Genomic DNA, 23,173 nt, shown 5'->3' with positions numbered 1-23,173 from the left:
CTCCTGGACCTGCCTGCAGGGTTGGAAATCCGAGGTCGGCAACTCCTGCAGGAGTTCCACCCAGGCCAGGGCCCCAGCCCAATGGACCCCACCTGCCACACCCCCCATGGGGCCCAGAGGGAGGAGTGCAGGAGACAGGCCTGGGCTGAGGTTGCAACAAGCTTGCTCTTTGCTCAGAAGCAGGAGGCCCCAAAGAGGCCCCTCAGGCCCCTGCCACCCTCACACTCCCACCCCACCTTCTCAGGGGGTCATGTCTAGCTGGGCTTGGGCACAGAGCAGAAACCCCTCAGGCCAGATCACCCGAGGGACCTGGGCTCATTCCCAGCCTGGTGGTGGGACCTGAGCTCCACTGGGCCAGGAGAGCAGGGGCTGTGGGAATCCCCAGGGTGGCCGGCAGGCAGGAGGGATGCTCAGGTCACCTCTGCCCAGGCCCAGCAGACACCTGGCCCAGTCTCTTGGAGGAGCAGAGCTCCCTTCCCAGGCTCCCAACCCAACAGGCCACTGCCTGCTGCCCTACACCCCAGGACACGGGTTCCCCACATGCTCTGGCCCTGGCAGGTCCCAGGGCTCGTGTCTCGCCCTCCTCTTTCCCTCAAGCCCCCGACTTGTCAAGACCCAAGGCCTCAGGGGTGTGTGGGGTCCAAGGGTGTTGTGTGCAGGGGCTATGTGCAGCTGCCCAGCCCTGTCTGCCTGGGAGCGTCCAGTCCTCCCTCACCACTCCTGTGCACCAGCCACCTATTGCTTGGGATGCATAGGCTGGCACACCTGCAGGCCTGCAGCCTGGGGCAGTGGGTGTGACCCCTACACCCAAGTGGGCACCAGGTCAGGTGGGCACCGGGTCAGGTGGGCACACAGACACTGCTGGAGGCACATTCTGCAGCCCAGCGCTGGCTCCTTCAGCTGTGGTCTCTCCCTTGGTGGTGGGGGTGGGAATTGGGCCTACTCGTGGGTGTGGCTCCCAGCTTTGATGCTCAGAACCCCCAGACACCCTGGGAACAGACCCCTCGAGCCCTCCTAGCTGCTCACCCCACCCCTAACACATCTTGGCCTCTGCCTTGGTCCTGAGTGCGCCTCCCCAGACGGCCAGCTCTGGGGCAGTGGCTGAGCAGCTCTTTCCCTCACTCCTCCTTGGGCCTGGAGAGGAGAAGGCCCTGGAGGGTGGGCGTCCACTCAGACCCACTTGGCTGTGGGTCCATGGGCCCCAACATCCCCAGGACAGCCTGGCTGGTGGCCCGGCCCCCAGGAGGCAGCCACACGCCCACGGGCTCATGGCCCGGCCCGCACAGTCCCGGGCGGAAGTGCCCTGTGTCAGGGCTGGCACGGCGCTGTTGGCACCCAGTGGCTGAGGAGCGTGGGAACCAGGCACACGGGGGATCCTGGGCAGGTAGCTGGGAGCCTTCCCAGCCATTCCTGCCCCCTATTCACCTGGGCCCTCCTACCCCGCCCTCCCAGTCAGGCTCTGGGGGTGGTGGCTGCCTGCCCTCGGGCTCTCAGACTGGAGGGGGTGGGGTGGAGGTGCCCAGGCACCCCGCTGTGCTGCTCTGGACCCACAGCCTTGACCTCTGCTCAGGGTCCCCGTCAGGCCCCACTTGTCTCTGCCCAGACCCGACGGCACCCTGGAGTGGGTGTCTGTGCGTCCCACACTGATGGAGGAGGCGGCGTGAGAACCCTGGCATGGAGTCCTGGCCCGCCGAGTGCCCTGTGGCTGAGCAAGCCCTCAGAAGCCCCTTTTCTTCAAAACGGGAGGGCAGGGGCTCTGAGACCCCGAGTGCTGGGGGCCGGGTCTCAGGGTATCAGGCAGGTGGTCTCAGGTGGACGATCACTGTCCAAAGGCCAGACGTGCGCTGGGCCACCAGCACCACTCACTCCCTCAGCCCATGGCAGCCACCCGCCCAGGGCACTCGGTCCAGCAAGGGCTGCCAGCCCTGGAGTGGACAGATGGACAGGGAGGCCCTCGCTGCCAGGCCCCCCTGTGGCTGGGGAGCCCAGGTCCAAGGGCGGGCATAGCCAGTGGGCCCAGAACCGGCTTTTCCAGCCCTGGCCGGGGCAGGGCCTCCCAGGGCCTTGTGGGTGACAGCAAGGCCCACAGCGGGCAGCAGCCGTGGGAAAACCAGCACCGGTGGTTCCCGAGGGTGGGGCCAGGCCCTCACTGACGGCACCCAGTGACTCAGCACGAGCTGGCTGGCCCCGCCCAGGCGTGCGCACCTGGCCCAGGTCCTGGGAAGGCCCCAGACCCCATGTGGAGGATTTGGGGGCGTGGGGAGCCCATCCCGCCCTGCTGCAGCCTCGCCACCCCTCCTACACCCACTGGCACTGTCCCTACAGGTGGCCTGCACAGTGGAGAGTGGGGTTCTGTGGAGGGTGGACCACCTGCTTGTTCTCAGCCCTTCCCAGCCAGACCTGCAGCCAGGGCTCTCCACCCACACACCTGCCCAGGAAGCCTGCTGGACCCAGATCTGGGCTGGGCCCAGAGGCCAGGTCACAGGACCTGCCATCATGGCACAAGGAGCTTCCTGGTGGGAGAGATGGGAGCTAGCGGAAGAGGAAGGGAGGGTCCTGTCTCCCTAGCCCAGCCTGGGCCTCCTAGCAGAAGAGCCCCACCTGTCCACCACCTCCAGCCCCAGGCCCCTGAACTGGTGGGGGCTGCAATGCTGGAGGCAGGTAGTGCAGCCTCTTAGTGTCGAAAGGCTCAGGGGAAGACAGCGTGTGGGGCAGGGCCGGTGCCCCCAACATGGCCACACCCAGAGGCTCCAGGGGCCTCGAGGCCACCTGCCTGCGGCAACCATGTCATCTGGGGCTCAACCCAAAGCCCCTGCATGGGGAGGGGTCCTGGAATAGCCATGTGACCATGGATCTCGGCCTCCTCTTCCCTGCTCCCCTGCACAGATGGCCTGGGAGCCCCACTCCTCCCCAGGGTGCTCTGACATCAGAAGGGCTGTGACAGGAAGGCCACACCTCCACAGGACCTGCAGGTGCCTGCCTGGGACCTGGCTCTCAGTGGGCACCCAGCCCCCTCCTGGCGTTGCCCGGGGAGTCCTGGGTATCTGACCCATCTCTTTGTCCAGGAAGTGACCACTGGGAAGGCCGTGCACCCTGCTCCAAGTCAGGACTCGGGTGTAAGCTGGTCCTAGCCTCCCGGCCTCCCTGCCCCCACCCCCAGCATCACAGTAAGCCTGGCAGGTTGGTCATACTCAGAAACCACCCAGAGGGGCTGGGCGTGGCACACACCTGGAGTCCCAGCACTTTGGGAAACCCGGATGGAAAGATCACTTGAGCCCAGGAGTTCAAGACCAGCCTGGGCAATATCGTGAGACCTTGTCTCTACGAAAAATACAAAAATTAGCTGAGTGTGGTGGTGTGCTACTCAGGAGGCTGATGTGGGAGGCTCATTTGAGCCCCGCGGCTTCAGGCTGCAGTGAGCTGTGATTGCGCCACTACATTCCAGCCTGGGTGACAATGAGACCGCATCTCAAAAAAGAAAAGAAAATAATAATAATAATAATAATGCAGCCATGGGGGCCCGTTGTGTGCCCTGGACAAGGCACACAGTGGTGTTGCTCCAGCCCCCTCCCCACTTTCAGGGCCACACCCGCTCCAGGGCAGTGGGAGGCGCAGGTATCAGGGAAATGTGGATGTGGAAATGGACAGGTCAGAGGTTGGGGCAACTATGGGGCTGCCCACGCTGACCCCTTAAGGCTGGTCCCTGTGTCCAACACCCCAGCTGAGGTGGCCCACGGGGGACCCAGACCTGGTTCTGCCCTCGAGGGCTCTGGGATTGGAGAGGGCAGCTGGGCAGAGAGTCCCACAAGTTCTCAAAAAACAGAAGAGGCTTCCCAGGGCCCACGAGAAGCCAGCACAGTCAGGGAGGGCTTCCAGGAGGTGGTATGGCCTGAACCCCACAGGACTGTGCATGGGGACAGGAGGGGACCCATTATCTGTCTCTGTGAAACCCCATGGCCAGACCCAGAGCTTCGAGGAACGAGCACAGGGCTGGGGTACGGGGCACCCGGAGAAGCCCCGCCTGGGCCTCAGCACCCCCTCTGGCCCCCAGGCCTGTAACTGTGACCAGTACCTAAAGGTCTCCAGGGACATGATGAAGCAGCTCATGTGGCTCAGCAGCCACCAGGAGGGGCCCAGGAGCTCAGGTGAGTGTGTCAGGGTCAGGCACTTGGTCTGTGGGGCCTGGGATGGGTCGACCTACTAAGGTAGCCAGGGAGGGGGGCCTGGCCCGTCCAGCACTGAGCTTCCTCAGATAAGGGTGGCAGCCAGGTGACAACAGGTGGAAAAACCACAGCCAGGGTCAGGTGCCCAGATGGCCTCTGCTCCCTTCTGTGTGGTAGCAGACCAGAAGATCAGGACACCAGGGCCCTCGGCGACCCTCTGGAGTGGTGTGCACCTCCTTCTCTCTGCTGGGCCCAGGCATGCGGTGCACACAGACACACACACGTGCACCTACACCTGCACACAGCACTAGCTGACCCCAAATGTCCACCCCCCCAGGGAAGGCCCCAGCCTGTTTCCCTGCCTGGGAAACTAGAAAGAGGGCTTCTTTCTCCTCCTGTGGAGGGTGCAGACCGCCCAAGGACTTTGCGGTTTTAGATCTGCACGGGGGCTGGAACTATGGCCCCCGCCCCGCCGCGGTTAGAACTGCCGGCCCCTACCCTCGGGAGGGAGGTGCCCCAGGGAGGGAGTGAAGGGTGCTGCTCCTGGTCATCCTCAGTCGGGGGCTGGCATGGGGGCTAAGGGAATGGAGGTGGATAGAAAGAGGTCAGTCCAGGCTGAGTGCGGTGGCTCACACCTGTAATCCCAGCACTTTGGGAGGCCGAGGCGGGCAGATCACGAGATCAGGAGATTGGGACCATCCTGGCTAACATGGTGAAACCCCGTCTCTACTAAAAATACAAAAAATTAGCTGGGCGTGGTGGCACACGCCTCTGGTCCCAGCTACTTGGGAGGCTGAGGCAGGAGAATCACTTGAACCTGGGAGGCAGAGGTTGCGGTGAGCCGAGATCACACCACTGCACTCCAGCCTGGGGGACAGAGCGAGACTCCGTCTCAAAAAAAAAAAAAAAAAAAAAAAAAGGGTCAGTCCAAGTTCAAGGTGGGAGGACGGGGAGCGACCATCACCCAGGGTGGCCAGCAGAGCACACCCCGGAGAGCGAGGCTGGGGGTGGCCCCCAACCTCAGGTCCCCCTGCTCGCAAAGACACACTCAGACCAGAGCCCCAGGACATGACGGCACACACCCCACCCGAGGGTAGTGGGCAACACCCAGATGGGCTGACGGGTGTCACAGGGACTGCAGGGTAAGAGCTGGGGCCAGCCAGGGAGGGGCCAGATGAGGGTCATGGCCTCCTGGGCTTCAAGGAGGAGCTGGGGCTGGGGTGGGGGCCTGGTGCATTCATCCCCGGCTGCAGCTGATCTGGAGCCATCTGTAGAGAAATGCTTGCTGAGCAAATTACGAGGGTCAACAGGAGCAGGGCAGACGCTTCTCCCACCTGCTGGCCAGTGTTCCCTCGGCTATCGCGCACTCAGCCTCACAGTGACCCCTGGGTGGATACCGGCCCTGCCTGCCCTGGGCTCTCAATGGGGGCTTGGGGCCTCACAGGGCCAGCACGAGCCACTTCCCAGGGTCTCCAACAGACCCTGAGCCTGGCAGTCCCTGGGCCCTGCCCACCCGCCCACCCTTGTGCTGGCTGATTTCAAAATTCACTCACTGGCAGTGGGCTTATCTGCTCATCGCCACAAATGGGCTGCCCCCGCCCCCGCCCGCTGGTTCTCAGGCCCCCAAGAGCCCTAATCAGCAGATCTCGCGCCTAGAACATGTTTCCCAGGGACCTTTGAGCCCCAAGACCTTTCCGAGGTGTGAGTTCCCAAGGGAGGGGACCAGGCCAGTACCACAGCTCCTTGGCCCCCTGCCCTCTGCCCGTCTGCGAAGGCTGGGGGGGTGTGAAGAGGCTGCACCCCATGAGGTGGCTGTGCTCAGCCGCATGGCTGCGTCATGGACCCCGGTGGCTGCCAAGCCCCACCCCTAGGACAGTCCCGGACCAGTTCTCATCCTTGACTGACAGGTGACGAGGCCACCCAGAGCCAGGCAGTGCAGGAGCCAGGTGAGCCCCGGGACCGCCCACCAAGGACACAGCTGGTTCTCTGCGGCCCTGGCGCCAGGCTTCCCCCAGAATGGGGGACTTGGGTCCCGGCTGGGCAGAGGGGGCTCTGTGGGGCTCTTGTAGGCCCTAGGGCCCACAAGGTGAGGGGTGGGGTCCCTGGATAGGAGAAGTGGGCACAGAAGAGGAAGTGGAGGACGCGGAGTCAGTGGATAGGGAGCAGAAAGAGGAGCTGCTGAGGAGTGAGCGTGGGCTCAGCATGGGCCGCCAACTGCACCACTCTGGGAGCAGCCTGGGGGCCGTGCCCGAAGGCTGAGGGCTCAGGGAGTCCACTTCTATCTGTCCAGGCCCAGTCCCAGACGCAGCCCCTGAGGGCTGCACCTATGACCGCCCCTGCCGCTGGCTGCAGATGGCTGACCTGCGGGCGGAGACACCGGACATGCTGGCCGACGGCACCCGGCTGCAGCTGGCAGGGGTCCCGGTGGGTGTGCTGAGGACACCCGGGCTGCGGTACTTCTACTGCTGCACGGGCTGTGGAAAGGTCTTCTGGGACGGCTCCCACCTGGGTCGTGTTGCCACCCACTTCCGAGACGTGCTGGAGAGCGCCCCCAGCCCCTGCGAGCCGAGCCCAGCCCCCAGCCCGGCCAGCAGCCCCTTCTGAGGACAGCCAGACAATAAACATGGAAAGTGCCCGACTGCTGGGCCCATGGCCGTGGACTGGCTCACATGTTTCATGCTCGCCCCACAAACCCCTCGTGGGCCCCTTTGTGCCAGCAAGTGCTGGGAACACCAAGGCGGGGTCCCAGCCCGAGCCGCTGTTGGGGGAAGACAGGGTTTCCAGATGGTCAGGATGCTGGGACCCCGAGCCTGGTGGGACCCACGAGGTCTCTCCATCACCCCCATCAGGGCTGTGTGATTCCCACGGGAGAGCAGCAGCCACAGCCCCCACTAGAGGCACCTGGGCAGCCGGCCATGGCCAGGGCTCTGCACACGTGGACGCCAACGTCTCCGTCCTCACAGCTGCCTAGATGTAGCTGCTGCTGCCCCTGTCTGGGAGGAGGCCGAGGCCCAGGCGGCCACTGCTGCCCACCCTGAGGGTCCGAGGGTGCTCTGTCAGGTGGAGCAGGGAGGGCAGGGGGTCCCAGAGGTGGGAGAGGAGGAGAAGCCCGGGGAGGGACCATCCCAGGAATGTACCCCCTCCCCTCACCCACATCCTTTTCCTCTGCTTCCTGCCTGGAGCGGAAATCAGCTCAGATTTGGCCGAGGAGGTGGGCGGAAGCCTCGGGCAGCAGGGGCCTGGGGGGCTGGGGAGAAGCAGCCGCCTCTGCCCAGAGTAAGGAGCAGGCTTCGGGTGCGAAGGCCTTGGGCATCCCTGGACTGGCCCAGTCGGGACTTCCCTGTGGGTCCCGACCACACCAGGGCTGGCCTCTGCCCCTGGGTACCCCTAGGGACTGCAGCCCAGCCCCTTCAGCCCCCAGCAACCCCAGCAGGGGTGTCATTTCACAGATGGGGAGGGTGAGGCTGAGACGGGGACGGCCTGGCCTGTGTCAGAGCCAACTCGAGTTTTGACCTGCCCCCTTGACCTGCTGGGCAGCCGCAGGGCGTGAGCCTGAGAGTCAGGTGGGGGCGTCAGGGTGAGCAGAGCAGCACCCCAGGAGAGGATCAGGGCCTTCTGGGACCGGGATCTGCTTCCGGGAGGGGAACCCCAGCTCCACATCCTGTCCTGGGGAGGCAGCCCCGGACGGAACTCCTGCCTGGCAGGGTTTAAGAGGGAGTGGCTGAGGGCACCCACCCTCCACCCGGCCTGGCTGCATCCTGCTCCCAACACAGGCCCAAGTGCTGCTGCTGGCTCTCGGCAGAGGGAGGCAGAGTGGTGCAGAGGCCGCAAGGAGACAGAACCACACATCCTCCATCCCTCCCGGCTGGCTCCGCCTCCACCCGCCCTCACTTTCCGCCATGGCCGTGCTGCGCCATATGTGTTTCCCGCCTCCACACGTCCCTCACTACCCAGCATAGGCTCGGCCTGGTTCTGCGGCGTCCATCCCAGGCCCAGGCTTTGGTGGGGGTGAGGCTCTCTGCCCAGTTCCCATCCTGGTCCAGGTGCTGGAAGCACGCCTCGGTCACTGGGGTCAGCACCCATCAGGCTGCTTCCTGGGCTAGGGGACAGACACCAGGCTGACCGGGTGGCCGAGGCTGCCAGTGCCAGGCCATGCCTTGAGCAGCCATCCCGGCGGGCAGGAGCCACCGGTTGCAGGGATTGTCTGCGGCAGTTCCTGCCCGGGCGTCCTTCCTCCGCCGCGGCCTGTGCTGGCCCGGGCTGAGTGTTTGTTATTTGATCTCGATCCTCTCAGCCCTTCTACCAGGTGTCTGGGCTGCTGGGAAGAAACACTCTCCTCTTTCCCACGCTCCCGACACATTTTAATGAATTAGCTGGAAGCCCCGCCCCCACTGCCCGCCACCCTCCCTCCCTGCTTAGCGCCTTTAAGGTGGCCACAGGCCTCGGCCCAGCTCTGGCCAGCTGCCCCTTCTGCGCCGTCCTCCCTGGGCCCTCCCAGGCGGGCCGGCCACCCCGCACAGACCTCCCTCCCCATGTTGCCCACTGCTCTGAGCCTCCAGGGAAGGAAAGAAAGGGGGTGCCTGCAGAGAGAAGGGGCCCCACCATTGCCTTCTGGGGGCAGGTGGGTTACAGGCAGGGCACCCCCGGGGCCAGTATCCTCAGGACAGGCAGGGGAGGAAGGACAGGGCCCAGCTGCACAGTCGGAGCTGAGCCTGTTGCCAGGTCCCAGGGCAGGGCCTCCCAGACAGCAGAAGGCTCCAAGCAACAGCAGCAAACACCAGGGGGTCCTCTCGAGCACAAGTACTGGGTGGCTGGAGGTGGATCCCCGTGTCCCAGCATTTGGAACAGATGTCCACCTTTTGGATGTTCCTCAGCAAACATTCAGGAAGTGCTGACTCAGAGCTGTTGCCCCCCCGGCCCCTCCCCCCTTCCCATCCTCAAATGGAGCAGCTTCAGGGCCGTGGGTGTGCCCAGGGGAGCTGGGAGCCACGGTGGAGGAGCAGGAGCCGGGGCCACTCAGCAAACTCCCTGTGGGCAGTGTGGTGTGGCCGGCCTCTGAGTCCCACAGATGAGCCTGGGTTACCTGCCTTGGGCCACAGCCACACTGCCGTGGCAGGCCCCACCACCTCTGGCTGACCCCGCTCTGGACCCCGGGCAGGGGGTAGGTTCCCGCCCTGCAGGGCCGCCACACCAGCCTCACTGTGCCTGCCGGGGCGCCCGCACCGCCTGGCCCTCGCCAGGGGCCGCCGCCGATTTCACGCCCGTGGCGGGGCCCCGCGTTCCCACACCGAGCTCACACAGGGCCCCTTTGTTTGCCGCCGCCACGGATGCCGACGGCACTTTCTCCCAGGCCCTGCTCCTGGCCCACAGCATAGCCAAATGCCTTCTCCAGGCCCGGCTTGAGCCCACCTGGGCTTCGGCCTGTTTGCAAACCACCCACCCTCCAGGGGAGGCCCTGTGCCTGCTGAGCACCAAGGGCTCTGCCCACCCCCCAGCCATGCCCTCTGCCTCTTGCCAGTCTAGCCTGGCTGGGCCCTGGGCATATGCACAAAATCCATCAATGCCCAGGACAGAGCTCCTGCCCTCCTGACGGTGAGCTCAGAGCACCCTGCACACCCAGCCCTGGTCTGAGGTCCAGAGACGCAGCGAGCACCAGGGACCAGCGGGCAGCCCAGCGGCTCCCCCTCCTTAAGAGGCCAAAGGTGCCCAGCAGAGCACGGCAGGCCAAGCCATGCCATCCCTGCCCTGGGCCTGGGCTCCACAGCGCCCATCTCTGTTCTGCTGGGGGCCTACTCCGGGACTCCACTGTGTCCTCACCTGCATATTGGGGAGCACCCTTCCACCCTCCGTGGCCCCCTTGAGAGCTCCTGGGAGAAGCAGTGAGGCCCAAAGGAGAGGGCTAAACAGAACGAGCGGGATCACGGCCCCAGGAAGACCAGAGCGAGCTCTGAGCTGTGCCTTTGAGGGACAGAGGTTCCCAGCCCACCAGGAGGACCTCAGGGCCTCAGGACCCTGCTCCAGTCAGCCAGGGTCGGTCCTGAAGGGGGCCTGCCCAGTTTTTCCTGCCAGTATGGGCACAGCATGGGGTGGGGACACACCCCTGTGGGGAGCCGGATGTGGGGACATGGAGCTGGTGGGCGGAAGCCTCCCCAGACAAGGCCTGGCATGGGGGTCTCCCCAGCCCGAGCTCAGAGCTGCCTGCGCGGAATTCCCGGCTTGGCTTCAGAAGGAATTCAAGCCCCAGCCTGCCTGGCCTCCTGCTCCGCGCCTGAGAATCACTCCTCCTTAATTTCCAACGACCACAGCGAGTTGTAAACTGTAAAACTCTAATGAGGAAATGCGCTGTGCTTCCCCTGCTAGTGCCTCCCGGTCAATTGTTAGAGTGGTCAATAAAAATGGGTTTTACAGTTTGGAAGCCAGGCGTTTCAGAATTCCCTTCTGGCCCTGGCGCCACACCTAGCCCTGCTCACCTGGGCAGGACCCATGTGTCCCGCATGCTGGTGTGTGGGCAGCAGAGGGAGGCAGGCCGCGGTCCCGACCCTCCCGCTGCGCCCCGGCCCGGGGCTTCCTCCCGAGAGGACAGCGGAAACCCCTTCACCGCCAGGCGATAGAAGCCGCGCTGGCCGGCCGGAGGCCCCTCGCATCAGTACGGTTGGGGCACACATAGGCTGAGCCGGCGGCCATGAGGCTGCCCGCGCGCGGGAAGGACCCGCGTGGCTGAAGGCCCCACGTCAGGGCCTGGAGTTGCCACCCGCGTGGACGGTGAGCCCGGAGGCGCGGGCTGGCCGGGGTCGCCGCGCGCCTCTCCGCTCAGAGGGGTCTCTCCTTCGCCACAGGCCTGAGATGCCCGCGAACCCCCTGCCCGGGAGAGGCCGCCCTCGGGGCCACCTGGCGGTCGCGCTCGGATACCGGGCAAGGCCTGGGTCTGGCTGCTGAGGGAGCTTGGAATTCCCCGGGTGGCCGGAGGGAGAAGGGGCGGGACGACCGCAAAGAGACGCCGAGCGCCCGGGGGGCGCGCGGACGGCGGCGGCGACGGAGCTGGACCCCCCCGGCGGCCACCTGGCCTCCCCCGCCCAGGCGCTGCCGGCGACCAGCGCCCCCTGCCGCGAAGCGCGCCGCCGCCGGGACCCGCCCCCGGACCCCTGCGCACGGCGCCGCCCACGCCCCGCCCCCACGTGGGCGCGGCCCAATCCCGGGGCCGCCGGCGCGCGCGTCACGGGCTGCCATTGTTATGCAAATATAAAGAAGGTAAAAGGCGCCCCGGCGCGGCGGGCGAGCTAGTGCTGCGGCGCGTGGGGAGGCTCCTTGGGACCGCGTGGGAGCCGCAGCCGAACCGAGTAGGGACCGGGACCGCGCGGCGCCGCCGTCCCCGGCCGGGCTCGGCCCCCGCGAGCCGAGCGCGCGCCCCCGTCGCCCACCCGGGCGCGGCTGGATGCGGCGGGGTCCCAGCGGCGGCGACCCCCGGCCCCGAGCGCCCGGAGCGCCCAGAGGCGGCGTGCGGGGCCCGGGGACGCCGCGCCCTCCATGCGCCGAGGCGCGCCCCGAGACAGCCGGGGGCCCGCGCCGCAGCCGCCGCCCGCGCTGAGCCCCGGCCCGGCCCGCGGCCCGCGCCCGGCGGCAGCATGAGCCAGGCCGAGCTGTCCACCTGCTCCGCGCCGCAGACGCAGCGCATCTTCCAGGAGGCTGTGCGCAAGGGCAACACGCAGGAGCTGCAGTCGCTGCTGCAGAACATGACCAACTGCGAGTTCAACGTGAACTCGTTCGGGCCCGAGGGCCAGACGGCGCTGCACCAGTCGGTCATCGACGGCAACCTGGAGCTCGTGAAGCTGCTGGTCAAGTTCGGCGCCGACATCCGCCTGGCCAACCGCGACGGCTGGAGCGCGCTGCACATCGCCGCGTTCGGTGGCCACCAGGACATCGTGCTCTATCTCATCACCAAGGCCAAGTACGCGGCCAGCGGCCGGTGATGCCCGCCGGGACCCCGGACCCCGGCCCTGCGCCCGCGTCGTCTCTGCTGTACCTTCCCGCCAACTACCTCGGTGAGCGCCCGGCTCGCAGGCCCCGCCAGAAGGCCCGCGGCCACGGCGAATACGGCGCGTGCGTCCCGGCCCCAGGGTCCGGCAGCCCCGCCGGCCGAGCGCCTCCCTGCGGCCTAGCCGGGCCCGGCCGGGCCAGAGCAGCTTCCCACGGCCCCCACCCGCCCGCCTGCCCGCCGCCTCGCTGGTGGGGGCGGGGCGCGGGCTCCAGCCCCTTTTGAAATTTGAGTCTCGCAACCAGCAAGTTCGGAATCCCGAGATACCGGATCCTCTGCGCAAAATGTTTTCTCCCGAAGGTGAAAGGCGGGCGGCGGAAGCCGAAGGCGGACTCGGAGCGCTCCGCCGCCGCCTTCAGGACCCACCCGCAGGCCCGGGACGCGCCGATGCCGGCTGCAGCCGAGAAGCAGCCCCGAGGTCCGCGGTCCGCGCCGCTGGCGCGCGGCCGAGGAGACGCTCTGCTGTTCGCTGTTGCTGGTGTTCTAAACTATTTATCTTGTGTGTGTACATTTGTGGGTGGAGTTTGTGCGCCTGGTTTTTTTGTTTGGAAAACACTGCGTGGTCAATGTGGTTATGGGGGGGAGTGATGCATTTTTTTCTAGTCTTAAAACTAAAAACTTGAGTCTACCATTTCTTGGTTGCACTGAAAATACCGCCCAGCCTGATGGTGTTCCCGTGCTGTCCCTCCCCCTTCCCTTCTCCCCGCGTCTACCCCCCAACCCCGTTCTGTTCCCCCTCCCTCCTTCTCCCTCTCCCTCAAATCCGTGAGTTTTGGAAGCCCCAGGGCCTCTCTCCCCCGCCCCTCCTGGATGAGGCCACCATCCCCCAAACCGGCTTGTTTTGCAGTTTCCCCAGGATCCTGGAAGCTCGCTGGCGCTCGAGGGTGGCGGGGACACGGGGGGGTGGGTGAAGGTTCGTTACCTTTTCTAGTGCGTTCTATCATAGTTAACGGTTGCACACTTTTTTAAAAAAAGTAAATGGATTTGCCACAATTAAATGTCATAACATTTATGACAGAATATAAAATATTAACATATTTTAAGCCAAGTTTTAGGTGTATTTTTTGAATCTTGGTTATAAACCCAATTTTAAAGGGCGATGTATCCAGCGTTGTGAAGGCAACAGAGTGTACCCATATTTATATTTTTATAAAATACCTATAAGACTGTGAATCTCTTGTGCTAATGGCTGAGTTAATTGAAGGACCGTTTTGCCCCTTTTTAGCCTCCCAGAGCTTCAAGGACTCAATTCGAACCCGAAATCCTGCCGTGGGGGAGGGGTTGCGTCGAGACCTGGGCCCGGGGAGGTTCTCCTGCGTCACTTTCTGTCCTGAAAGGCGCCCTTCCTGGTTTCTGTGGCTCCAATTTTCTATGCAGCCCCACACCCCTTGTTGTTTTGATCCTGAGAAATAAAAGGGAGGCTGAATTATTCAAATTTAAATGAGGTTTCCCCTTCATGGAAGTGCTGCTGACCCTTCGTGCAGAAATGGGGAGCACTTGAGGACACAGGTGGGTGGAGGCCCTTTGTGCGTGGCTGGTCGTATTCGGACAGCCCTCCGTCGCTTTTTATAAAACTTTGTGTGAGAAGAATATATTGATAATGTCAGTGAAACAAGCAGACATTGAAATGGAGGCACAGATTACTCCACAAGGAGTTCTTCTGTATATTTTTTCTAGATGCAAATACCTTTTTAATTATGTTAATTAATGTTAAGACTTTCTAGGCTTATATCGAAGCTGTGTGTGGGTCACGGGGTGATCACTGCTAACTGGATAAAGTTTGTGCAGCACATTCCTGAGTGTACGATATTGACCTGTAGCCCAGCGTGAAAAATTTATAAATAAATTTTTCATTGATCTTTTTATATTAAAAAAAAGTTTCTTGGTCCTTCTTGGCTTTGGCACAAGTTGCAGAACACCCTCTTTGGGGACGAGGGTCAGGCTGTGACATGGTTTGTGGGTGCTGGGTGCACAATGCTTGGCTTGTATTTGTCTGAAGACAGAGCCTGGTAAACTTGCTCCCAGCCCCACGCAACGGCCAAGCCCAACCCGGCTGCACACAGGACTCACGAGGACCCAGCACCTCCAGCGTGCCCAGAGCTGGTGTCACAGCCTCTGCTCTGTTCCCCAGCAAAGCAGCTGAGACCTCCGCTGGAGAGGAGAGTTCGGCCTGAAGCCCTGCCCACTCTGACCCGCTAGGGGGTCATGCTGGAGGCTGCCTGCTGCACAGAAGGTGTATCTTGTAAATTGGGGGGAAATCCCATAGCTGCTCACTCCTGGCAGGTAGAAAGTCCCCTGGAGGCACCCGGGAGCTCTGGAGGCCTGCACAGGCCTGGAGTCAAAACACCCCAAAGAGCACAGACCCTGAGTTAGACAAGCGTCGGGGCCGGGCACCCCCATTCGCAAGAAAGGAGAGCAGAGCAGGATGGCCGTTGCCCGCACCTGACAGAAAGGAGCAGAGACTCTTGGTCCACTCCTGAGATGCCCTTGGGGCCCTGGGGGCCCTGTACGGGGCTGCAAGGGAGCACACCCGCCCCCAGCAAGAGCAGCCAGCAGAGAGAACTTGGAGAAGGGCAAAGACCGGGAGTTACAAGGTAACAACTTTTCAAACCCCTCTGCTGAATGTAAGGGGAATCTGCTTCCCTAAACCGTGTCCACAGAAGGGCTGCCCTTCCCACAAACTTTCCCCACGCCTCCGCCTTCCTACTCTGCACTGCCGCCCTGTTTACCCTTGGTTTTCCAGGCGCGTTTTCCGTCGGTTACGCATTTCCTATCCTGCAGAATCGGCCTGGGAGATGGGCCAGCTCCCTGAAGCAGGCTTTGGGAAGTCTTGCCCTGGGCCAGCCCGGGAATGCCCAGCCGTTGGAAAGGAGAGTGGCCACAAGAACCTGGACACGATTGGGGTAACCAGAGAATGAGGTCAGGCAGCCCCAGTGATGGCCAGGGCTATGCTGGACCACTCCACCCTTCCCCACCCAGGGTCTGAAAAACAAAGGTAACATTTGTTACTGGCATTAGCCTGCAGGTGGGTGGGGTCCCAGCCAATTGCTTGCCCCTGCAATATCCGGGAAGTTCTCCCACTGCGGCGAGGCCTGGCCTGGCACCAGGGGTCTCCCAGGCACATGGCTGCCACCCCAGGGTACTCTTTGCAGCTCCCTTAAATTCTGTCTTCTGAAAGATACATTTGACTGAGAAAGGCCTTGTGCTGCTGTTCTCTCCCGCAGGAACAAAAGGAAGCCTGCCAGGGCAGCCCTGTGGGCAGCTGAGGAGAGGAGGGCTGAGAGGGTGGAGCCCTGGAGGGGGTCTGCTTCCTCCCCAGGTGCCGCTGTGTACACTGACCAGCCCGGATGGCTGGGGACAGCCTCGCTGACCTTTCTTGCCAGGCACAGCCCTAGGGGGCAGGTAGACACACACTCTAAAACCAGGCACAGCTCTAGGGGGCGGGTAGACACACACTAAAACCAGGCACAGCCCTAGGGGACAGGTAGACACACTCTAAAACCAGGCACAGCCCTAGGGGGCAGGTAGACACATACTCTAAAACCAGGCCCAGCCCTAGGGGGCGGGTAGACACACACTAAAACCAGGCCCAGCCCTAGGGGACAGGTAGACACACTCTAAAACCAGGCACAGCTCTAGGGGACAGGTAGACACACACTCTAAAACCAGGCACAGCTCTAGGGGGCAGGTAAACACACACTAAAACCAGGCACAGCCCTAGGGGACAGGTAGACACACACTCTAAAACCAGGCACAGCCCTAGGGGCAGGTAGACACACTCTCTAAAACCACAATTGTCTTCCCACCTCTGGGGGTCAGATTTATGAATGAAATCTCAGCTGGGAGGGTCCAGGTGTTGAGAGCCCAGGAGGACGGTCCGGGGACGCTGAGCACAGCCTACGGGCTTGTCCTTGTTAGGAAGCCCGGGGTAGCACATTCCTAGAAGCAGCTCAGTGGAGGGGGAGGCTGGCCACCTGTGTGCCAAGAGTGGGCCTCCCTGGCCACAAGGGGAGGGGGGCAGCTCTGGGGTATGGGCAAAAAGGAGGAAGTACCTGGTCTCTGGGTATGGCCAGGTCGATGCTGCTATGTGTCTCTGATGCCTGTTTCCCTCCTGAGTTCAGGGGCCTGTGCACACGCTTCTTCCGGGGCTTCTGTGTTCAGCAGGTCACCTACTGCAGCAGGGTGTTGGTGGGTATTAGCAGCTATGGTGGGTACTGGCCTATGGCAGAGTTACTGGGGAGTCCCCAACCCCCCTCCCCAGGCAGGCCCCTTTGTGGCCAGGGTGAGAAAGAAGGTCTGGGTGGCCCAGCCTACACCGTCAGCCCCGGCCTCCCAGATCTGCAGGTGTGCCTTGGAGGCCAGGTGAGGTGTCCGGCCGAGAGGCACGGAGGACAGCCACGGTGGAGGGGCTGGCAGGTGGGGGCTGGGTCCCTGGGAACCCCTGAGAGAAAGGAGACAGTCCCGGCAAGGTCAGGGCCTGCCCCACATCCCCCGCCAGGACTGCTGGGCTCCCGTCCAACTGTCTGTCTCTGATCTGACCCCGGCTGGAGGCAGGAAGCGCTGACGTTGGAACAGACGCCACGGAAAGACCAGGAAATGCAGGAAGATGGTCAGCTAGAAAGAGTGATGTCTGAAGCCAGCAGGCGTGGGAGCCAGGACACAGCAGGCCAGAGGAGGGTGGACAGGACTTAGAAGCCAGGGAGACGGGGTGCGGGGAAGGAAGAGCGGGAAGGAGCTGCCCGCTGGGGTCTGTCCCCCAAAGGCCTCATAGCTCAGCACAGGTTGGGACAGAGGGGTCGTGGACACTAGAACACCCGGCGCACAGAGCCTCCGACCTCGGTAAGGCCAGCTGCCCCTGAAGCTCCCTGAGCCTGCGGGGAGGAGGCAGCGTCCACCTGGGCCTTGAAGGACGGGAAAGGAGGCCCCGCGCCAGGGACACCTGGGGAAGGAAGCCTGAGGCCGGGATGCGAGGGCTCGGGCCACGGGAGGGGCCGTGGAAGGTCTGGGAACCTCTGCAACTGCTGCTTCCAGGGCCTCCAGTGCAGACCCTCCGGGGCTTGGAGGTCCCCGGGAGGCCGCCCTCCACCCACCCCCGCACACTCAGGCTCCACCGCCCGGAGCCGCTCCCCCCGCTGGAAACTCCCAACACCCGTCCGGTGCATTCTTCTGCCGGGCCGTCCTTCCGACCGTCCTCCGCGCGTCCGTCTGTCGGTCTTTCTTCTCTCGCCCCTCCAAAGCCGCGGCCCCCATTCATTCCCGAGGCCTCTGCCCTTTCCTCCGCGCCGTCCGGCTCGGCGAGCAGCTGCTATGCTAATGAGGGCGGGGGGCTGGGGCCGGGGTGCGGGGGGAGGGAGCCGGGCCGTGGGGGGCATGTGGGGGTGGGGGCAGCCGCTCACAAAGCCCAATCTCTACATTCAAAACCAGCCGGGCCATTCCGGTCCCCAGCGCGCCAGGCGGGGACGGTGGGGACGGTGGGGACGGTGGGGGCGGGGCGCCTGCGCACCCGGAAAGCGCCCGTACCGCGAGGGGCGAGGGCAGATCCGAGGGGCGAGGGCAGAGCCGAGGGCCGGGCCGAGGGGGCGCACCCGGCTCGCAGCGCCGCGCACCCACTCGCCCCAGCGCTGGGGTCGCGGCCTGGGACGCGCGGCTCGTCCTGGGGACCCCGCCCCGCCCACCAGACGCCGCCGCGCGTGGGGCTAGAGTGCGCCTGGCGCAGGTGGGGAGGGGGGTCCGACCCAGCGCGGACCTCGCCGGAGACACCCCGCCCGCCCCGGCCCGGTCCGCGGGGGCATGCGAGGCAGGGGACGGGGCGCGCCCGGGGCTCCCACCGACCTCGCCCGGGCGCAAGGGCCGGAGCCCCCGGGTTCCCCAGCCTCGGAGCCGCCGCGGCTGTGCTGCCGTCCTGTGGCCGCCGCCCGCACTGCGCCTCGGGCCCGGCCGCGCTCCAGCGCGTGCACCCCGCACTCCGCCCTGCCCCGGACCCCCGCGGGCCCCGAGTCTTCCTGTCAGCCCCTTGGCCCCAGGGAGGCGGGCAGACAGGGCGGGCGCCGGGGTCGACGGCGGGGCCATGTGGGCTTTGCTAGCTCGGGAGCGGTGCGGGGTGGGAGGCTGCGGGGAGCCCGGCCCCAATGCCCGGAGGTCAGGGGCGCCCTGGGGCAGAGGAAGCGGCAGGTACCCCTTAGCGACTCTTGGCTTCTGCAGCCCCCAGAAGGACCCCCAGACGAGGGTCTGGAAAAGTGACCCCTTCATAGTCCTAAACAAGCAGTTGGCAATGGTGTGCCGTTCTCTACGCGGTCCGATGGGAAAGGGAGGCCCTGAGCCGCAACCAGTAAGTATTTAGTCAGCAGGACCACGTGGACGCGACCAACCACAGGTCACACTTCGGATGGGAGCAGGACCCGGCGCCCATCCCTCAGGACCGCCGAGAGCCGGGCCCTCTGGGCCGCAGGTGCCGCTACCTTGGCCATGGAGCCGCAGCAGAGGAGGCCGGCGCTGGAATTGCAGGCTCGTCCTGGCTGCCCCGCCGCACTCCTCTCACGGAAGTGGCTGTGCCGGAGACGCGAGAACAGAACTCTGTTCAGACGCTCTCGTTCTCGGAGACGGAGCCAGGAGACCTGGTTCACACCCGCTATGTGTTTAAATGGATAAAACCCTCCTCAGGTCTGTGAGCCTCCAAACAAGGTCCCCACTGCCATCTGCTGGCCCCACAGACAAGAACCCACACAGGAATGAAGCCCAAAATATCCCATAAACTTTCCAAAGAGAAATGACAAAACTGAAATAGTAGTGGTGTCAAAACACAGTGTATTTTTCAGCCCAATGAAGCCGGGATGGGTGGCCCAGGGAGCCCCAGACTTCATGGACAGGCTTTTCATTCACATGGCTCAAAATGGCACCCCAGATCCAGCCATCACATCTGCACTCCAGCCAGCAGAAAGGAGGCAGGGCCCTCTCCTTCAAGGATGCCTCCCAAGAGTTGTGTTGCCACAGCTGCTCACATCCCATTGGCTAGAACGTGGTCACAAGACCCACCTCACTGCAAGGGAGGCTGGGAAATGTAGTCTTTAATCTGTGAACTGTGCCCGCTTCAAACGGAGCCAAGGAGGAAGAAGGACTAGCGATCTGGGGGGTAGGGGCTGGGTGGGCGAAAGGCTGTGCCTCCCTCGGTGGCGTCAACATCCTGGCCATGTTGTCACATGCACTTGCTGGCAAAATTCCCAAGCCATGCTCTCAGTTTGTGCAGTGATGAGTGTGGCAAGCAGAGCTCAGTTAAAAATAAACAATATTTTATAGATTAGCTGAACAATACAATGTCCCACGAGACTATGTGGCCATCAGGAAATTAACTTTTCTGACCTAATGGCCCAGGAAGCACTGCAGGCAGCGTCTCGCCCCGTGTAACGCAGCACGCGCAGAAGTGTCCGGGATCAGCCTTTGCCTCGGCGGGATCCTGGTTCCTGGTTCTTCCAAGGGCATGGCGAGGTCCCCGCTCCCTTATCTTGAGGAAAGTAATAAGTAACCCAGCTCTTTCAACTCCCAAGGTTACTTTGTCAATAAAGTGCGCCTTCTCAAGTCTTCCCCTCGGTCTCTTTATGGACTGTTTCTTTTCATTCGACTCCAGACGGAAAGAAAATCGTTAGGTTTATCATTCACATTCCTAAACATCAACGTTACGGTGCTGTAATTTACATGCAATAAAATGCATCCCTTGAGGGTGTGGCAAGTCTTGATAGCTGTTTACACCCATGTAACCCACACCACAATCACAACTATATAAAGATATTATTGAAGCCAAGAAAGTTCTCCCGGCCCATCCCAGTCAATTCCTCCTGCCCCAGATCACCACCCATCCGACTTCTAGCACCGTGGATTCACGGCGCCTGTTCCAGAGCTTTCTCTAAAGGCATCACGTGGCATGCGCTTCTTTTGTCCTGCCCTTGAAACTCGTCGCCATGCTGTTGAGATTTGTCTGTGTGGTTCGTGTTTCCCTAACTTCTGCAAGGTGTAGCCTCTTTTTTTTTTTTTTTTTTTTTTTTTTTTTTCGGAACTCGTAAAATCTGGCTGGTGCGCCACAAACACAGGCTCATGTTCCCGGGTGGTTTTTCAGCTGGCACACTCATCCTCCTCCAGAAAGGAACTGCTTCACGAGGACACCCTCCTGGAATCCCAGAGCGTGGCACCGGGCAGCTCTTGTGTCCCCAACAGGGGCCCCGCCATGTTCCCTGGTAGTCCGTCCCCCCTCCCAGGCACTGAGCCCAGGGACTGGAAATCCAACCTCGGAGGGTTGCAGACCCGGCAGCTCCGGAGTAAGGCTCTTCCCACCGCAGACCAGGCCTGAGATCTGGGGCCTCTCCTTTGCCAGAGGAAAGAGGAATGAGCTGCCTACCAGGCACTTTGCTAGGACGGATATGTGAATGTCGAGTCTTGCAGGGCGCAAAGTCAATGCACAAAAGTCAATTGTGATTCTATATCCTGTCAACATTCAGAAAATACCACTAAAATAGCATATGGCAAAACATAAAATGCTTAACAAAAAAATTAATGAAAGTGTGTAATGAAAGATCTCTCCAATGAGAACTATAGAACATTGCTAGAAACTTTTTTTTTTTCAGATGGAGTCTCGCTCTGTCGCCCAGGCTGGAGTGCAGTGGCCTGATCTCTGCTCACTGGAAACTCCGCCTCCTGGGTTCAAGCGATTCTCCTGCCTCAGCCTCCTGAGTAGCTGGGACTACAGTCGCCCGCCACCACGCCCGGCTAATTTTTTGTATTTTTAGTAGAGACGGGGTTTCATCGTGTTAGCCAGGATGGTCTCGATCTCCTGACCTTGTGATCCACCCTCCTCAGCCTCCCAAAGTGCTGGGATTACAGGTGTGAGCCACTGCACCTGGCCGAGAAATTCTTTTTTAAATCTGAATCAAAAGAGATACGTATCATGTTCACTGCCTAGAAGACTTGATAGTGTTATAAGTGCTCCCCAAATTCATCTACAGATTCAATGCAATCACAGTCAAAATCCAGCAGGCTTTCCGTGGAAATTGGCTAGATGATTTTTAAAATTCATTTGGAAACACAAATGTCAAAAAAATAAACAAAATAATCTTGAAAAGAGGCCGGGTGCGGTGGCTGATGCCTGTAATCCCAGCACTTTGGGAGGCTGAGGCGGGTGGATCACCTGAGGTCAAGAGTTCAAGACCAGCCTGGCCAACATGGTGAAATCCCATCTCTACTAAAAACACAAAAATTAGCCGGGCGTGGTGGCGGGCACCTGTAATCCAGCTACTTGGGAGGCTGAGGCAGGAGAATTGCTTGAACCCTGGAGGCAGAGGTTGCAGTGAGCCAAGATCGCACCATTGCACTCCAGCCTGGGCGACAAGAGCAAAACTCCATCTCAAAATAATAATAATAATCTTGAAAATAAAGAACAGGCCAAGCATGGTGGATCACACCTGTAATCCCAGCACTTTGGGAGGCTGAGGCAGGTGGATCACTTGAGGTCAGGAGTCCAAGACCAGCCTGGCCAACATGGTGAAACCCAGTCCCTACTGAAAACACAAAAATTAGGCCGGGCGCGGTGGCTCATGCCTGTAATCCCAGCGCACTTTGGGAGGCCGAGGCGGGAGGATCATCTGAGGTCAGGAGTTCAAGACCAGCCTGGCCAACTTGGTGAAACTCTGTCTTTACTAAAAATACAAAAACTAGCCAGATATGGTGGCAGGTGCCTGTAATCCCAGCTACTCGGGAGGCTGAGGCAGGAGAATCACTTGAACCCAGGAGGCTGAGGTTGCAGTGAGCTGAGATCATGCCACTGCACTCCAGCCTGGGCAACAGAGCCAGATGCCGTCTCAAAAAAAGAAAAAAAATGGTTTGGATCTTTGTGTGTGTGTGTGTGTGTGTGTGTATGTATATATGTTTAAATGTGTTTATGTATATGTACAGGTATTGTTATATGTTGTATGTAGCATGTTACCACATTGGCCTATAAGTAAATGGATACTCATAAGTTAAGTCCAAATGTCTATCAGGTTCACATGAATTTTATAATCTTTGGTAAATAAAATGTTTTTTTTTATTTGTTTGTTTGTTTTTGAGACAGAGTCTTGCTCTGTCACCCAGGCTGGAGTTCAATGTTGCCGCCTTGGCTCACCGCAACCTCTGCCTCCTGGGTTCAAGCGATTCTCCTGCCTCAGCCTCCCAAGTAGCTGGGACTACAGGTGCGTGCCACCACACCTGGTTAATTTTTGTATTTTTGGTAGAGATAGGGTTTCACTATGTTGGCCAGGCTGCTCTTGAACTCCTGATCTCATGATTTGCCCGCCTCAGCCTCCCAAAGTGCTGGGATTACAGGCATGAGCCACCATGCCCGGCCAAAAATAGTTTTTAACTTATTGGTAAAATAAAACTAGAATATCAAGCTGGGCACGGTGGCTCATGCCTGTAATCCCAGCACTTTAGGAGGCTGAGGCGGGTGAGTCACGAGGTCAGGAGTTCAAGATCAGTCTGGCCAACATGGTGAAATCCCGTCTCTACTAAAAATACAAAAATTAGCTGGGTGTGGTGGCAGGTGCCTGTAATCCCAGCTACTCGGGAGGCTGAGGCAGGAAAATCACTTGAAGCCAGGAGACAGAGGTTGCAGTGAGCCGAGATTGTGCCATTGCACTCCAGCCTGGGCGACAAAGCAAGACTCCATCTCAAATAAATAAATAAATAAATAAACAGATAAAAATAAATTCTACTTAAAGCCAGATGTGGTGACTCACGCCCGTAATCCCAGCACTTTGGGAGGAGGCAGGAGGATTGCTCGAGCCCAGCTGTTTGAGATCAGCCTGGCAACATAGTGAGACCTCGTCCCTAAAAAAATTTTTTAAACCTGGCCAGACGTGGCACATGCCTGTGGTCCCATCCACTTGGGAGGCTGAGGTGGTAGGATGGCTTGAGCCCAGGAGGTTGAGGCTGCAGTGAGCCATGATTGCACCCCTGC

At 61.5% G+C, this 23,173-nt stretch overlaps 2 protein-coding genes across 16 annotated transcripts in view; both read left to right on the top strand.

Annotated features, from left to right (window-relative positions):
• Nucleotides 1–6,823, top strand: part of EXD3 (exonuclease 3'-5' domain containing 3) — a 118,815-nt gene extending 111,992 nt beyond the window's left edge. For 4 of the 15 annotated variants that reach the window (XM_063696912.1, XM_055350265.2, XM_063696914.1 and 1 more), the window contains 3 exons: nt 3,962–4,145; nt 6,071–6,109; nt 6,454–6,823. In XM_063696912.1, the coding sequence (XP_063552982.1) occupies nt 3,962–4,145; nt 6,071–6,109; nt 6,454–6,767 (537 nt within the window). In that variant the 3' untranslated portion in view covers nt 6,768–6,823. The remainder of the gene's footprint in view (nt 1–3,961; nt 4,146–6,070; nt 6,110–6,453) is intronic. The other 11 variants (XM_063696917.1, XM_063696915.1, XM_055350268.2 and 8 more) reach the window with 5 other exon arrangements.
• A 4,594-nt stretch (nt 6,824–11,417) lies between these two features.
• NRARP (NOTCH regulated ankyrin repeat protein) lies at nt 11,418–13,368 on the top strand. Its single transcript, XM_004048944.5, has one exon. It carries the CDS (start codon nt 11,786–11,788, stop codon nt 12,128–12,130), a length of 345 nt encoding a protein of 114 aa, XP_004048992.1. The 5' UTR covers nt 11,418–11,785; the 3' UTR covers nt 12,131–13,368.
• The last annotated feature ends 9,805 nt before the right edge of the window (nt 13,369–23,173 follow it).

Source organism: Gorilla gorilla, chromosome 13 (genome assembly GCF_029281585.2).
Source record: "Gorilla gorilla gorilla isolate KB3781 chromosome 13, NHGRI_mGorGor1-v2.1_pri, whole genome shotgun sequence".
Taxonomy (NCBI): Eukaryota; Metazoa; Chordata; class Mammalia; order Primates; family Hominidae; genus Gorilla; species Gorilla gorilla.
Note: the sequence above shows the minus strand (reverse complement) of the source record. Positions and strands in the feature narration are given on the sequence as shown.

Excerpts from the sequence above, each read along its gene's own strand:
- NRARP (XM_004048944.5), top strand. The coding sequence starts at position 11,786 with ATGAGCCAGGCCGAGCTGTCCACCTGCTCCGCGCCGCAGACGCAGCGC.